General features: G+C 39.1%; 1 protein-coding gene across 6 annotated transcripts in view; it reads left to right on the top strand.

Annotated features, from left to right (window-relative positions):
* The window catches only part of atp11b (ATPase phospholipid transporting 11B), a 103718-nt gene that overhangs the window by 81727 nt on the left and 4048 nt on the right, over window positions 1-17943 (top strand). For 2 of the 6 annotated variants that reach the window (XM_067416376.1, XM_067416374.1), the window contains 2 exons: window positions 5996-6123; window positions 12299-12432. In XM_067416376.1, the coding sequence (XP_067272477.1) occupies window positions 5996-6123; window positions 12299-12401 (231 nt within the window). In that variant the 3' untranslated portion in view covers window positions 12402-12432. Of the gene's footprint in view, window positions 1-2118; window positions 2205-5995; window positions 6124-12298; window positions 12433-17943 lie in introns of those variants that run through there. The other 4 variants (XM_067416377.1, XM_067416375.1, XM_067416380.1 and 1 more) reach the window with 3 other exon arrangements.

The raw sequence follows: 17943 nt of genomic DNA, 5'->3' as shown, positions 1-17943 counted from the left end.
ACAATAAGGTTCATTAGTTAACATGAACTAATAATGAACTGCACGTATAAAGCATTTATTTATCTTTGTTAATTTCAGCATTTACAAATACTTTATTAAAATCTTGTTAACATTAATTAATGCACTGAATGAACATGATCAAAACTTGAACAGCTGGATTTATATTAACTAACATTAACAAAGTTTAGCAAATAGTGACAAATTAACTGCTCATGGTGAATTTATGTTTGTTAATACATTAACTAATGAAACCTTTTTGTAGTGTTACCTAGAACAAAAAAAAATACAATTAAACAAAGATGCATGACTGAAATAAACTGTTAAGATTTTCAGGTATTCAGGTACAGAAGCTGTAATCAAATGTAAAATAACTCTGAGCTTCATGAATAAAATATACATTACAAATGTAGTTCCAAAAGTTAGCGAGTGAATTTTCTCTTAGTCTTTTGTTGTTTGATAGACGTTATTATAGAGACGGCAGCAGGAATATTAGGCTGCTGTCACTTTAAGACCTGCACGGATCCTATATACTGATACACACGTGCTTTCTTTGTTAACTGTTTACGTTCATTAAGACATAACTGACTGTTTACAAGGAAAATTTGACACACTTTTGTGTGCATTTTTCCGTTCAAGTGCAAAAAGACTCAGTATGAGAGGCGGCTGTGTGCACGTTTTGGACGTGTGATCAGCACAGAAAGCAGTGTGCGAGTCTTCTTGTGCTTAAATGGTTTAAAGACATTAAAATACACACTAAGGAATCGATAAGAGAAATCAAAATGTTTCTTTTATAACAAGCCTTCAATTCCCAACCCTATGTCTGACCTCAACAGACTGAGCGAAAGAAATTAACCTTTAAAGATTTCCACCTCAAAGAAGGCTTTCTTGAACCACCAAACAACCTGGCCAAAACCAAAATGTTTTTGAGTTTTTGTTTGAGATGACGGCACACCTGTTCATTCTCAGATTTTACTTGAGGTATATCAGGGACTTAAAGGCATAAACTTTGATTGTGTGCTTGTATTTCTGTTGTGTTACTGACAAAAACACTGCTGCCGGTTTAAACCAAGCAGTGCAGACTAGCTTATATATCAGGGAAGTTAAATACATTTTTGTAGTGAAACTATAAGTTCATGAATTTTAGGGTTGAATTTAGGTTACTGTTTTGCGTAGGGCTGCGATGGAGTACCACTGACAACTGGTTGCATTTCAAACCCAGTTTTGAGTGAAGTTCAAAGCTTTGTTGAACTTCAATATGTATAATGCACGAACGATAGCTCGGCTGTTGAGATTTGTGCAGCGCGCACACGTATTTAAAACAATGATTGGTAACAGTCCTGTAGTGTCTCATTGTTTAAATTTTATTTATTGATCATATTTAAGAATTTGAAATGAAAAATTAAGCTTATATTTCATAACATTAGGCGGGAAACACCCGTATAAATGTATAAGCACTTTTAGCACTTTGAGATTCTTCGGAATGAAAAGTCCATTATAAATAAAATCTATTAATATTATTTCTATAAATATGCATTTTATATATGTCAAAACTGATGAAAATATTTCTTCAGAAAAAAATTGTTTACACCACAAAACCTTTTTTCCTGAAAAGCAATTTTTTTACTCGGACAAGCACATGACAAGGCTTAATGTCGATCCCCGTTTGGATTTGTGCCGAAAGAGAGGGACGACCCCAATTGTTTGGATTGTGGCGTATATATCGGCTTTGTGTTATCCTAAGTTTTGTATGATTTTTGGCATTTTTTGCCATTATTTGGATAGGATAGTCTGAGAGGTGACCTACTTCGCAGAGCAATTAAAGCGTTAACTTTCTTTCTTTCGTTCACTTTTAATCCTTCTATTCACACTGTTTCTGCATCCCTGTGTGAGCCGGTAACTGAGGTAGATTGGCTATTGCTGCAGTGGCGTCAGCACATGCTGCCCTGCGGATGACACCCGATAGTTCTCAACTGCATTGTCTCTGCGTCTGCTGCTTGTTTCCTGTTTCCTGTCTTTGTCATTTCTGAATGTGTGTGGTGAGCGGATTGTGGTCTTGAGAGTGTATAACTGTACATGTGACTTTTCCTTCTCTTTACTGACCTTCTGTGTGTTCTGTAGATGTACACCAACCGTGTGGCTATAGGTGACGACTTCATCGCACTTCAGCCTCTGTCCAGAGCCAAGAATCAGCTGGGCAAGATTAGGTAGAGTAGGAGAGACACTCTCACACTGCATGCGGCAGAAAAAACTAACCAGCATTCAGAGATAACCGAGAGAGGAGTGTGAATTAAACAACAGATGTGCTTTAAGAATTCACCCTGCATGTGTAACCCGCTACTTGCAAATGCATGCCTCCTGTAGGTCAGATTTAAACCAGCCGTGGCTGTGTTTGGAGATGCTTCCTTGTGCAGCATGGGCTTGAGCTCACTGCTCTTTGAACACCTGCTTATGAAAGCTTTTTCTCTGAGGAAAAAAAAAATTACAAATGTTCACCTGGACTTGCATGCTCCCGAAACGATTGTTGTTTTAGACTCTACCAACGAGCAGAGAAATGATCTCCAGTCCAGCTACAGCAAGACATCAGTAAAAAGGCTTACTTAAAATCTAATTTTGACTTTCATATCTTAAAACTGACAAGACAAACCCATCAACGTCAATGTTGTTGGGCTTCCAAAACTTCAAAGACTTCCATTTTGTTTTAAAACCTAGTGACCTTCTAAGTGACATAGTGACCTTCTAAGGCAGCATCGTACACTCTTTAAAATAAATGTGCCAAATGTGCCTTTTCACCACAATGCTAAAGAAGAACTATTTGGGGGTTCAAAAGAGCCTTTCAGCCAACTTTTCCATTCCAGGATCCACCCAGTCAACAACCCTCTACAGACACACTGAAACTTGAGTCGCCATTGGCTAGTAAATTTGGAAACACTTTACTTAAAGCCTTTATGTATAATGCATTATAAAATGATGCACTTCATAATGCATTATATGGTCTTATAAATAATCGTGACCTCAGTTATAATGCATTATAATAGTATTGTCAAAAATATAGTTATATTTAAAAAGTCCAGGCTAACGTTAATCCCAGCAGTAGTTGTAGCTGTTTTTGAAGCCCATAAAAAAATGCAGCTGTCCGTCAAATAACATGCTCCACACGACTCTGATGGGTTAATAGAGCCTTCTGATTCGAATCGATGCGTTTGTGTAAGAAAAATATCCATATTTAAAACTTTATAAAGGAAACCTGCCTTGAAGTCTTCGATTGTAACCCACGGCTGTTTAAGCCACAAGATGGCGCAAGCGTTAAGCACAGAAGTAGTACCGGTCAAGATAACTCGTAGTACCCGTATGAGCGGGTGTTATCTGGAAATAACATACCGCTGGAATGCGCGATTGACCAATCAGAATCAAGTATTTCACAGAGCCGTGTAATAAGTATCGATATTGACATCTGAAATTATACTAATACTCCTTTCTACAGTATCGATACACAAGTGCATAAATGAGATCCTTTTCCCAGCTTATTATTGGTCAAATTCCATTAAAAAATAATGTCACAATGCCCAACGTAAACATAGTCGTAACATTTCAGGAAGAAAGAGTAACAGGAACAGTATATTTTAGATCCATGTGTGCGTCGGGTCTTAAAGGGACAGCAGTTATTCAGACTACAAAAAGACAATCGATCACTTACTGCTGTTGACTGATTAACTTTAATGGATTAATCTGAGTAGTGCGATCAAATGGTACTGCGGTGGCTGTTGCTAAATATTAAAATTTTGCAGGTTTATATGTTTTGTGTTGCAAAATCAGTGATGCTGGCTAATCGGTGATCTGCTGTGTTTAAATGTCTCGTTTAAGTATCATTACGGCTCGCTTGGACCCTCAACCGAGATGGTACTTTAAAAAAAAATACATATAGTTACTGTACACAGTGGAACACACCCCCCAAAAAGAAAAGGCCGTACCATGCGGCGTAAAAGTGGCATAAGCATAAAGCTGTGGCCACATTTACCATTGCCAGTGAGCGGAAAATTTCCCTTTGTGAATTTCAGGTCAGTTGGAAGTTTGGTGAACTTTGCCATAAATTCTCAACAACCGACCGATAGAAAGACTCTTAGTTTGGTAGTGAAATTTCATAAAATTCATAATTGAGGAACAAAGGATGAGCTACTGATTCTACTCAAACATTATTCTACACACCTGTACTGCAAAATTAAAATGATCCATTGAAAACAGGCTGTTTGGGAAGCAGTTATTCAGGGTTGGTTTGTTTGCCAGCTGTCAGAATAGCTTTAGATGTTTATTTCAACATCATTTTTCCCATATCATTCACCGTATTCAACACACGGCGCTCTCTGATTGCTTTCCCTGCAAAGAATGTGATGCTGCCTTAAAATCTGCTCCGGTGTTTCTTTTGGAAAAACCTTGCAATCGTGCCTTATAGGGATATCACAATAACCCAATATAATATTGAACCGTTCGGTATGGCAATCACGGTTCAATACGCGCTCGTGAATTTAGTTTTTGTGTTTGTTTGTTTTTTCAGTTTTGCATTTAATGAATTATTTCTATTACTCTTCGTTTGAAATATTTCTCTCAGTTTATTTGCGCTCTTTCTGAGTGGGCCTGTGAGTCGCGTTGATATGAGCAAATATCCAATCATATGCACTAAAGTTAGGGGGTGTGTAGCCACGTTTTAAAGCCTTGACGGTTAAACATTTCGTTTGCGTTTACATGCGCTGATCGCGCACTAAACGTCTGTCAAACACACTTGATTACTGGACTAAACTAGCCTAGAAATCTAGACGCATCCTAGCGGCAGCAAATTTAATTTGCCCGCAAGTGTCGTCTAGGAACTGGACGGCCCAATCACATCATGTATAGAGTCGGCGGGCGGGGCCATAATGACGACGGCCGAGTTGCGTTTGCGAGCTTCTAGTAAACACAGAAACTGGCGAACGGCGGCGGCCTTTCGAATCAGCTTTGACCGCGACTCTGGAAGACTTGGAGTTAAGCTTTTCTCTGAGAAAAGAACAAAGAACGGCACTGAAGTCATTCTTAAAAAGGGAAGATGTGTTCGGGGTTTAGCCGACCGGATACAGTGAATGTTTAATCTTTCAACAAGCTCTGCTTCACCTTCATGTTGCTCTGGTTGGTGTAGTAGCGCTATCCTATCGCGTGCAGAGGGAGTTCGAAAGACAACCGTTTATTCCGCCCCTCGGATTGAGCTGTCAATGGTTTCCAGACCAAACATCTTGATGTGGGTCTGGCTTGTCAGGCTAGGACTAAACGTCTTACTGCGCTAATACTTTCAAATACACACAAGGTTAACATATATAAACACAGTTGGTTATGTCTAAAGTGAAAGTAAAATAGTGTGTGTATGAGATGCGAGCAGGTCGTGAACACTGGTCCTTAAAGGAACAGTTCACCTCTAAAATTATGTTAATAAAGCAACAAAAGACAAAGAGAAAAATCACTCACTGCTCTTGAATAATGTATATACAGTAGCTTTAATTAATGTATATTCAAGACTGTAGTTTTAATTTTAACCTACATTTATTCATTCAATTTCATACTTGAAATCTACTGTACAGCTCTGAGATGCCACTGTAAATCTTTATATATATATATTTTATATTATACAATACCAAAAGAAAAGAAAAGAAAAGAAAAGAAAGAGTATTGCAATAAAAACATTTTCTTCTTAACCTCTTTCTGTTCCTGTCGCCTTAGAATAGAATAGGAAAAAAACACCGAACCAAACCAAAAACCGTGGTTAAAAACCGAGGTATGTATTGAACCGTGGACTAACTGTATAGTTGCATCCCTAATGCCTTAAAATTCAGTCTAGGTAAGCACTGGGTTTTAAAACGACGCCTTTAGCCTCAGAAGTCTTGCAGTGGACGTGGGTCTGTTTCATGCTCGTTCGTTCACCTTTCTTCTGTTTTCATCCGTTTGGGAGACTTACCGCGTTGTTTTGTCCTTCCAGATGGAAGCGGATAAGGTTTCAGTCAGCTCAGAATATGACACTGCTGAAATCGGGAGCAGAGGGGAGGACAATCGGCCACTGATCGCTGCTTTTCCTCCGCCTCTGGTGCAGCCCCGCCCTTCCCCTAGGTAGTACTCTACCCCTATCAGGCCTCGGTCTGTGTGTGTACTGTACGGGACCCCATGGCCCAATCATCCCGTCATGGGACACTAGTTCTCCCCGTGATGTAACCAGGAGCGAGGGCACTTTACGCTGGCATGAGTCTTAGATCTGTGTCTGTTACATTGCCATCCATTCGCTGGAGACTCAGCTGGACTAATCCAATCTCCATCTCAAGTGCCTTATGTGTGCATGTCTTTATAATCATCTTCATTTTTTCCTCCCTCAATCAATATGACATCAGTATTTTTTTAAAAGCAATCACTTGTTTGTATTTTCATCCCCTTTATAAATCATTGATTGAATGAGCTGCTGTTTTTTCCAGCATTACTGACAGCTGTGTGTGTTTCACTAATGCCTATGCCACGGGATTTCTTTATAATCATAATACAGGGCTCAAGACTAACATTAGAGAGCAGTGGCATCGGTGCCACTCAGTTCTACAGATGGAAGAAAATGTATCATGAAGTTAATTTAATCATGAAATTACTGTTGTTTTTGTTAATAAATGCAGCTACAAATAATATTACATGTTTGTTTATTGGAAATTTAACAGTGAAGCGTTGAGCTTGAATTTATATGCAGATTAATGTAACTTTTATTAACAACTGTAATGTGCAAAAAAACTAATTTGAATAGGTAAATTGTAAATATTCTACTATTATTAAATATACCGTTGTTCTTAGCGTCACACTGAACTGACCCATAGCTTCAGTGATATTTAAAGGAGCTCTCGTTTTCTGTGTAATTCAGTCACAATTAGAAGATAAGCTTTTCCCTGCATGCCACTGTGCATACTATCCATCCTAAAAAGTATGTAAATTCAATGGCAGATAGGGTGGATAGTATGCACATTGGCATGCAGGGTTTGTTTTTCATGAGGAATTATATTAAAGGGACACTTCACTGCTTTTTCATGTTAAGCTGTTATTCCCTTAACTAAAACGAGTTGACACACACCTCTCTTGTCTCAGTGCGTGCTCTTAATCTCTCTGACGCGTGGTGATGATCTGATAGCATTTAGCTTAGCCCACTGAGCCCAGTTCATTCACTATGGCACCAAACAGAGATCAAGTTAGAAGTACCAAACACCTCCACGTTTTCCCTATTTAAATACAGTTACACGAATAGTTGAACGATCAAGTATAGTGACAAAATAAAACGTGGCGCTTTTCTAAGCGGATTAAAAAGGAGAACTTTAATGTATGGAGGAATAGCACTTCTGAGAGTGCTTCGGCTCGGCGCAGTAAAAAGTCCCGGCTGAAAAATCCTCCCTCACATCTCCCCCTCAGCCTCTCATTTCTGTCAATATGGGTGAGGGGGAGATGTGAGGGAGGATTTTTCACACATACCTTTAAATAAGCCTGAAGGACTTGATTAGCTGGATCAGGTGTGTTTAATTAGGGTTGAATCTAAACTCTACAGGGCTGTGGCCCTCCAGGAACTGAGTTTGACACCCCTGCTTTAAGGAGTGAAAATGTCTAATAAGTGCTCCTCTGCCGCCATCTACTGGCTACTGGCAGTGATAATGTCATTTTTACTGTGCCGAGCCGAAGCACTCTCAGAAGTGCTATTCCTCCATACATTAAAGTTCTCCTTTTTAATCCGCTTAGAAAAGCGCCACGTTTTATTTTGTCACTATACTTGATCGTTCAACTATTCGTGTAACTGTATTTAAATAGGGAAAACGTGGAGGTGTTTGGTACTTCTAACTTGATCTCTGTTTGGTACCATAGTGAATGAACTGGGCTCAGTGGGCTAAGCTAAATGCTATCAGATCATCACCACGCGTCAGAGAGATTAAGAGCACGCACTGAGACAAGAGAGGTGTGTGTCAACTCGTTTTAGTTAAGGGAATAACAGCTTAACATGAAAAAGCAGTGAAGTGTCCCTTTAATATAATTCCTCATGAAAAACAAACCCTGCATGCCAATGTGCATACTATCCACCCTCTTTGGCCTACACCTTTAAAGTTTTAGTTTTACAAATCATCACATTTAAAATAACTTGAAAAGTTGATTATATTTAGAGCTTTGAAATGCTGGGAAAAGCTCTTGAATTTCACTCTCAAAAGGTTGTAGAAACCCCGAGATGAATAATGTAGCATTCTTCCACAATTTGTGGACTGAAACCCCTGATCTTCGTTCATGAGAACATTTCTCCTGGTTTCCACATCAGCGCTGTTTGATCTGATATCTGTGGTCCACGCAGCGCAGCTCAAACGAGAAGCGTGCTTTCCTTCTGCTTTCGTTTCGTTTCGTTTGATGTTTCTCAAATCTAACAGAAATGGCAGCTCTTATCAGTTGGGCAATGTGGTGGTGCACCAATTGTGCACAAAAAATTGTGCTAACAACAACGAAATAATGAAATGCATATACTGGTGTTTACCAAGCTATCTGTTGATGCGGTGTAGGGCTGGGACCTACCGATTCTTTTGATGATCGTTTAATCTGTCGATTATTTCTTTGATTTAATCGGGAGAAAATCCCTGCAGAATATTAAAAAGTCTTATTTAAAATGTTACAAAAAAATAATTACGACAGATGATATTCCATATTGCGCCTAGTGTTGTCCAAACAATGTGCAAATGGAGAGAACACACATTAAACGGCACACATCCCTGTCAGAGACTAAATAAAAACTAAGTGTTTATTAAATGTGCTTAATATAAAGCATTCCCGCAGCAGCTCATTCGGTGTCCTCCACTATGTTCCAGATGTGCTTTGTCCCTAGAAATGCATCACTCATTCACAGATGTGATACATCCATAATCAAGTTGTTGATTTGTTGTCATTATCGATTGTATCCATTAGTTGTTGAAGCTCTAGTTAAGTGTCTTTTTGGATGTTGGCCTTCATGTTTTTAGTTTACAGTAGAGGAGTGACTCCTTTATTCAGTACACACACACACACACACACACAGTAAAAGATGAGATTTTACTGCAAACCCATGTTTTCACATCACAGTTAGATAAAGCAGTTTTCAGGTGTGTAGCGCTCGGTGTGACTCTTCCCTCTACAGATGTTCGACAGGTAAATGTGAGTTATTAATAGCTAGCACTTTTATTTGTAGCTGAGATTAGATGACAGCAGTGTAATTTTTCATCTGGTGGTTACTTATACCCTCCAGCGATTACTGGACCGGTTCTGCTCTTGATTAGAACTGCCTTGTTATTTACAATTACCGGGCGAGGTTTAAGTCACACTGCGTTTAATCTGTCAGTGACTTCCTGCTAATATTGATTTTTAGCAGAGCTGCCAAGGTCCATGTCGTAATAGCTCAATCTTTAACGCGGTGCATGGTCAAACTTCAGAAACATGAAGGGAAACATGGACTGTGTTTGTGCTGTGGCTGAACGTGATGGAGATTACTTTATAGATCACAACGTTTGTTAGCTAGTAGGTCAATCATCAAACAACCTTTCTTCTCAAACTAAGTGCGCAACTCCTCGTTTATGCATTAGTCAACAAACACGTTTGTCTGTTGATTCTGCAAGGCCTGCTAAAGAGGGTCAAGAGGGATTTAATGTTAATATTGGTAGTTTGCATAATGCCTAGTCAGCGTGCCAGAGAGAGATCAAAGAATTGACTTCCTCAGTTCTGGCTGCAAACACTATTTTTCCTTCTCGGATGGCTTTTGAGTGCATCTGATTTGAATAAAGTCTTGTTAGAGCACTCAGGCTGTAATTTAACATGCAGGTCTTTAGTGTCGTCTTCAGTAATTGAGTATTGAATAAAGGAGTTAAATGGAACCGTAATTTCTGTCCAGGCAGAGGTTAAAGATGTCTGTGCTTCTGAAGAGACGCCATCATTTATCACTCTAATGTATTCATTCACTGTCTCGTTTCAGACCTTTCATGCTGTATGTAAAGCCATGCACTGCATTTATGATTTGAGCTCAATGCCTCCCGTTATTGGGTTGACCAGATGTCCCGTATTTGAGGCTCTGTTCAGGTGTTGATGTTTAAACATGCATCTTATTTTAACGTGACACTTTCCTCAAATATTGTACAAATTGGTGCCCCATTACTTTTCATTTTATTTAAAGCAATAAAAGCAGAAATGCTAACTATTACATTACACTCCTTAGTGGTGTTGACCATCTCAAGTTCTCTAACATAATCATATCATAATCATAATGTCATATATCGACACTTAAACTCAGCTGTTTTCTCAAATATAGTTAATGTGAGAAAAATTATATTTACTGAAAGGTTATAAAGGTTAATGGAAGTTTATCACTACAAACTACTAACCAAACTGTGCCTGAAAATAATGAAGTAATGAAAAAATCCATAACAAATGTCATTATCTGTAAGTGAGGTCTATTTATTGTGTTTTTCAGTCACATCATTTTAAACCCAAAGTGTGCTTCAGTTTTTACCATAGACTAAAAATTGCTGGCTCCACTTCTTTCCACTATAGAAAAATGACGGCAAAATATCCTAGGAATGGCCGTTGAAATCTTGCACTGATGAATTCATTTGGAGCCTAAACCCTCCCACAGACTCAATCGCAAGCTATTATGATGTTACACTCTCCATTTTTAGCATCAAATCACTAAAACCAAACTTATGAGGAAAAACGACCACTTAAACATAAATCAACGTGGTGAGATCTACCTACATTAATGCAAAACATCTTTTGGAAAAACATTTGTTTTTTAGTTTTGCTCACATCCCATCTGATTACAAGGAGAGAGCGGGGTTTATGACCTATACTTGGTCCAGCCATCAGGGGGGCGATCAACATGCTTTGACGTGTGCCACACAAGGGCCATTTCTCAATATTAGGGATGGGATAATAAATTGATTCGCGGATCGATTCTGAGATTTTAGGTATGTATCGCAATTTTCTCTCCAATTGATTCTGAGCGTAGTTTTTAACAGCAGATGATGCCGTGTGCTTTAGAAACAGCCGTACTCTGCTTGCTTCCAGTTCCTTACACACACTGCTTGAATCTTCCATATAATAATCTTTAATAAAACTTGACATCTCAAAATCGATCCAGAATCGTTTGCAGAATCGCGACGCATCGATTCATTGTCCCAGTCCTACTCAATATGCATTCGTCTGCGATCTTGCGTCCTTGTTCTCGTACTACATCGTCATCACCCGCCGAAGTTCAACTCCAATTCTCAAGAACGCAAGTACAGAGGACGCATGAGAGTACCCGGATGCGTTCTTGATATCTTGGATGCATCGTATGCAAACTTGAGACAATCGAACCGAAGACCGCGTACGGAAGCCTGTAAGCTTTAAACTTCTCGTTCTCACTTTTAGAGATTCCCGCTGCACGCTTGCAAAAACGTGACGGCTCGTGAAAGCAAACATTTGTATGTTTGTTTTGCTTGTCCACTTTGACGATCCCTTTTGTGAGGTGGTTAAGAGATACTCGCTACTCTAGATTAAAACGAGATTTGCAACGTACATTTCAATGCTGGAGTATACTTTGAAAGGCGATGTGTTCTCCTTTACACTTCACTTCAAAACTGACGTATACTTTGGGCTTTTCAGGACTGAAAGACACATTTCTGTGGACAAAGCTGTGAAATCCATACATAAAGACATACAGTGAAGAAGCACAGCAAGCAATTACAAAATAAAGAGCAGGACCCTTTTTAAAAACACCAATCCTGTGCCCTTTTTGTGAAAGTGCTAAATGTAATGTAAGGCAGAGATTATATATTTTGATGTGTAAAGAGTCTCCAATATGACTAAATTAAGACAACTAGTCATCAGTGAGCAAATGAATCCCTACAGATATGGTTATGTTAGGGCTATTCAAATCTTACCCTGGAGGGCCAATGCGGTGCAGAGTTTATCTCCAACCCTAATCAAACAGAAAGCAGGTTAATGCAAAAAACTCAGTGTGTCAACCGGTTTATGCTTACGCCGTTTATGATCTTACTCCGTTTCCATGTTCATTGTCGGCTTATTAGGCATAATCGGCTTAAAAACGTGCATGTAAACGCACCCAATGTCTTCAGGATCATTTTAAAATCACAGATGGGTGTTTGATCAGGGTTGGAGATAAACTCTGCAGCGCATTACCCCTCCAGGGTAAGATTTGAAAAGCCCTGGTGTATGTTTTTGCTTCTCGTCTATTTCATGTTCTGGCTCATCTCTCTTTTCTTTTCTGCAGTTTATTGAGGCCTACCAGGGCATCGGATGCGTGGACTCCATGTGCTGTTTCTCAGAGGGGCAGAACGCCTGCTCACGGCTGGGCCGGCTGGTGGAGCGAATAATGGGCCGCTGCGACCCCGCTCGGGCCACCAGGTGCGACCTCTCTCTCTCTAGCCTCTGCTGTAAACACATCGCCTACAAGCTGGAGCAGGACGATTGAGGGCCACCACCGCACTCAAAGCATTCCCTAATGATTACGATAAAGAGTTTGAGACCGAAACGGGTGCATTCATTTGCCTTTTTAATGTCACAAAGATATGCTAGAAGCAGTGTTGGGGAAAGTTACTTTGAAATGTAATGCATTACAATATTGCTTTACTCCCTTAAAAACTAACTAATTGAGTTACTTAGTTACTTTTTAAGAAATGTAATGTGCTACGTTACATTTTGCGTTACTTTTTCTCACCTTTATAACAAAAAAGTTATATTTTTGTGCAAATGTAAAAACTCTACACACAAAAATTTAAATAATAAACCTGAGGCTGAGGTAAAAATGCAAATTCACTCATGTACAGTAGAGGGCGCCGCTCAAACAAACCTTTCAGCTGGGCTGCAATTCTGGATAATGGAAGAACAGGAAGCAGGAGAAAAAAAGTTTACCTCTTACTTCTCCAATAAAAACAAAAAATCTAAAGTCATTTTTGCTTTTGCAGCAAGACATTGGTCAATAAAGGAAGTTTAAATGCATAAAGGCCTTTTTTTAACAGTTTTATTTAATATTTAATTATTGGAGGTTTGCATAGTATTCTGATTTTGCATTCGAGTACTAAATCTTTAATGTGCAAATGAGATAAATGCTCACATTTAGTTTAAAACTACAATAACCTGTTCACACACAACACCTTTGATGTACTATTAATTTTTCCTAACATGGGGACAAGAGGGCTGTCAGTTAAATGAATGTGAAAAAGTAACTCAGATATTTTGTTGTAAATTTTAAAAGTAATGCGTTACTTTACTAGTTACTTGAAAAAGTAATCTGATTACATAACTCCAGTTCCTTGTAATGCATTACCCCCAACACTGGCTAGAAGTCACCTGGGAGGCTCCCGGTACGAGGAGACAGTAAATTGAAGTCACTTTAAGTCTGCCCTTCCAACTCATTGTCTTCGTCTTTTATCGTCTTCACCTTCGAGGTGCGTCCTGGTGTCGCTTTCCGTGTCTTCTCTATGTAGCAGATAAATGCTGAAGATTCACCCTTATAAATCTTGTGCCTCCATGTCCTTGTTCTCTGACATCACACCCAGTTATTAGCAAGGCAGACGTTTATAGCGCCAGTTTATGCAAGTATATGCTTGTCGAATGTCTGACTATATGACTTGATCCATGTCATTGCGTGTTCTGAGACGTTGCATCCCTGTCGAAGTGTATTTTAGCCTTTGCCTTGCGTGTGTTCCTCTCCGTGGAGGGGTTTGTGATGGCATGCGACTGTAATGCACTCCTAAGCCTCCGCTTTTAGCGTAATCGTTTTGACTGTGTATCCGCACTGAGGCGCCTCTGAAGCTACTCCGCATTGGTGAGATGAGTACACGGAGACCTGGTCTCGCTAAATATAAGATTTCGGTTCCAGTTTAACGGCTAGAACACTGCCATTGAAGCGCAGGGCACTAGAGAAGACCTCTGCTCTGACTGGCCAATGGGAGCCACGCTCCACAGAAATTTAATTTATTGCAAAGAAAAAAAATCAACAAGGGACCATGTCCGTGATGGAGCGAGACGCTGGTAACTGTAGTCTCCGAGAGGATTCTTGGATTGCTTTTGTTCATCTTTGTTTTGTTACTTTAAACTTGAAGCCTTACAGAAGTCAAATCGGTGTAACTGCATGGGGGCAGCATTTCATATTCAGTGTGTCGAGTGGTCAGTAAAGTCCCAGAGTAGACACTTTACTCGGCTGTATCACTGTTTGTTTGCCCTCCATCTTAGCTGTCTAAAATGAAGCATCCGTTATACGTTGTTGCATTTATCAATGATCTGTACTGCTTTTCTTGCAGTGGTTCTCAGCTGGTGGTGGTCCAAAAATGGGTCATGTTTTGCTATTTTATGTGTAAAAGGAAGGACAAAAATGTTCCTGTATTGTTGGAGCTGATGGCTTTGTGAGCCGCTCTCCATGTAGCACTAATCACGCTTCAGACAATCTGAGTTTGAGTCTTTTACCAGTCTCGTCTCTCACTTTGCTTCCTGCCAATTTAATGACAATCATGTCTAGGGGTGGGACAAAATATTAATAAGGGCAATATATTGTTATCCTTCTCCGTATGATACGAGAATCGATACACTGGTGGCAAATATTGATATTTTAATTAATGAAATAAGGCACTCTAAATAGGTTTCCCTGCTTCCAGCGTCGCTACTTCATGGCTCCTCGAGGTGGCGCTCAACACATGAATGGGTTAGTTGGGTTAGTTTACACAAAAATGAAACCTCTGTCATTAATGCCTCTCCCTCATGTCATTCCAAACCCGTAAGACCTTCGTGCATCTTCAGAACACACATGAAGATATTTTTGATGAAATCCGAGAGCTCTCTGACCCTTCATAGACAGCTACCTTATTGCAACTTTTAAGGTCCAGAAAGGAAGTAAAGACATTGTTAAAATAGTCCATGTGACTACAGGGGTTCAACCTTAATGTTATGAAGTGACTAGAATACTTTTTGTGCACAAAAAACAAGCAAAAATAACAACTTTATTCACACAGTACAGCACTTCTGGGCTCTATGCCAGAATGCCGGCTTACCCTTGGCCGACGCTGAGCTAGCCAATGGTAAACCGGCGTTCTGCCGCAGAACTAGGAAGCGCTGCACTGTTTACACTACATCGACAGCGTCAGAGAATGACAGACGAGAAGGAAATCTTTACTTTGGTTTGTTTTCGAGCACAAAAAGTATTCTCGTCGCTTCATAACATTTAAGATTGAACCACTGGAGCCACATGGACTATTTTAACAATGTATTTCCCACATTTCTGGACCTTGAAAGTGTTAATTATATTGCTGTCTATGTCAGGCAGCTCTTGGATTTCATTAAAAATATCTTCAATTGTGTTCTGAAGATGAACGGAGGTCTTATGCTGGTCTTACACCGAACGCAAATGTTGCGGTAAAATCGCGTCTAGTTGGACGCTTGAACAATTTGAACGCGCACATCCACAGGAAATTGGACGCGCGTATAAATCGAGCGTTTGAAGCGAAATAGACAAGTTCGGCACTTCTGCTAAAGGAACATCAGCATTCCTGACAGCATCACTCAGCTCCCTCTCACTCCTGTATGTATATTTTAGGCTAGAATTAAACGAAATATGTCATTAAACATCACCCTGCCTCTTTTCATAAATAAAATTAACAAATTATAGCTACAAAAAAATTGGTTCAGGCAATGCATACCTTGATTATATTCACTGCATGTATATTTATAACAAAGCTAAATATAAAACACACATTTAAAAAAAAACATATTAAACATTAATATGTGGTTCAGACAATAAGTGTGCATATATATGATTACCACTGTAATCAAATTAAATATGGCATAAAACACAACCAAGTCTCTTTTTGTTAAATGTCAGTTTATGTTTGATCAATATAGCCATTAGTTTATCACATCACTTCACCACGTGACCGCAGCAAGCAGGCTCCTGATTGGTTAACACGCCGCGAACAGATGCCAAAGATCAGATTTTTCTTGGGTCAGATGTGAATTTGCTTCAAACGCGTGAACGCACAAAAAGCACCAATTAAAATCATGAATTGAGTCAATTCAAATTAATCGAACTAAGCGCGTCTTTCCATTGACTTAACATGGAAATCACTCGCTCCAGACATTATTCACATTCAGTGTGTGAACGCACGGGTTTGAAACGAATTGAGGGAGAGGAATTAATGACTAACCCTTTAACTAGCCTAAGAAAAAGAGGCGTTTAATGAGATGATGGACAGCAATGAGTAAAATAATAGATGCCCCAGCCAAAAGTCCTGCACTTTAACCCTTTCACTGGCATTTTGTTTTCATAGTTTGACAGATATCATGATGCATCATTTACATTTACATTTATGCATTTAGCAGACGCTTTTATCCAAAGCGACTTACATTGCATTCAAGGTACACATTTTACATCTTGCTCTCCCTGGGAATCGAACCCATGACCTTTGCGTTGCTAGCGCAATGCTCTACTGTTTGAGCTATAGGAAAGCATCATCATAGGGTTGTCTAGCAAATATATTGATTATCACAGAATTGCTGTCGTGATATTATCAGGATTGTGAACCATGTATCGTATTGTGAGGTACCCTGAGATTCCCACCCCTTGTCATGTCACATCTTTTGTTGATTGTCTGTACATCCAGTCTAAGTTGGTTTGGCACAAAATCATCTGTCACTTTGTAAAACAATGTCTTTCACCTGGCGCAGCTTTGTTCAGTGTACTTGGGTCATCATCACTTGATCTCTACAGCAAAACCAGTTGAGAACCACTGCTTTAGACGAATGAACGAGATTGTTTACTATGGTATGAAGCCAGTAACCACATGTACCCTGAATATACATACATTTAATTATGTAAATGCAAAGACGCGCTCTAATTTAAACTTGTTACCTCTTCAAGGTCTTAAAACGGTTGTCTTTTTCTGCAACATATGAAGATGGTGCATTTAATTTGCCCTTGTATACTTTCTTACACATGATCCAAAGATAATCGCATTACTGTAGCTATCGGTGTATTCCTGATCTTATATAGCATGGATCTGTTTATAATATGGCTGTTCTGTCGATGAAGACAATGCCCTCTGGTGTTCAAGAGTAGCAGGTATGGCGTTGGAGGAACACGGCTTTGGAACGGCTCCGATCCTCAAGGGCTGCTTAATTTCTCTCTATTTACATATTATATTATATACATTTTATAGTAAACCTACATATTTTTCTACAAGTAATAGATTTATGTTATGAATTAGTTTCTATATACAGTAAAGGATCTTTGTTTCATATATATATATAGGTAACATACCCAAAATATTACGCCTAGGAAAAGGTTAATATGAATGTAATCTATGTGAATGTCAAGGCTGTGGAAGGATGTTGTGTTTTATTTGTTTATTGTCCATTAACCATGCACATTAACCCATCTTGCACTAACGTTTCCTCATCCATTTCTCCATTGGCCGCGACTCTCGTCTGTTGCTTGCTGATCTTCCTGCAGTTGGTAAAAGAGATTTAGGAATGTACTCTTGTAACCCAATAATTAATTATTCATTCACACAATGGCAAGACAGAAAACTTCATCATGGATCCTCCTAACAGGATGCAAATCCAGAGTTAAAGTTGGACACTCGTCAAAGTACATTTGAAATCATTTTAAAATGATCTTTAAGATATAATACAAGCAAGTTGGTCATTTTAATCAAGCAGGGTGGATTGTTTTATTTTAAAGTGAGATAAATCAAGTATGAATAAATCAAATATTCTGGTCATTATCCTGCTGTTTTCTCACCAAGATGATGTTTTTGCCTGGATGATGACATTAAGGACAGTTAAAGGGATAGTTCACCCAAAAAAACTATAAAAAGAAAATACATTTCTGTTATTAATGACCTCATGACGTTCCAAACTTGTAAT

Source organism: Pseudorasbora parva, chromosome 14 (assembly GCF_024679245.1).
Source record: "Pseudorasbora parva isolate DD20220531a chromosome 14, ASM2467924v1, whole genome shotgun sequence".
Taxonomy (NCBI): domain Eukaryota; kingdom Metazoa; phylum Chordata; class Actinopteri; order Cypriniformes; family Gobionidae; genus Pseudorasbora; species Pseudorasbora parva.
This window is presented reverse-complemented; position numbering and strand designations above follow the sequence as displayed.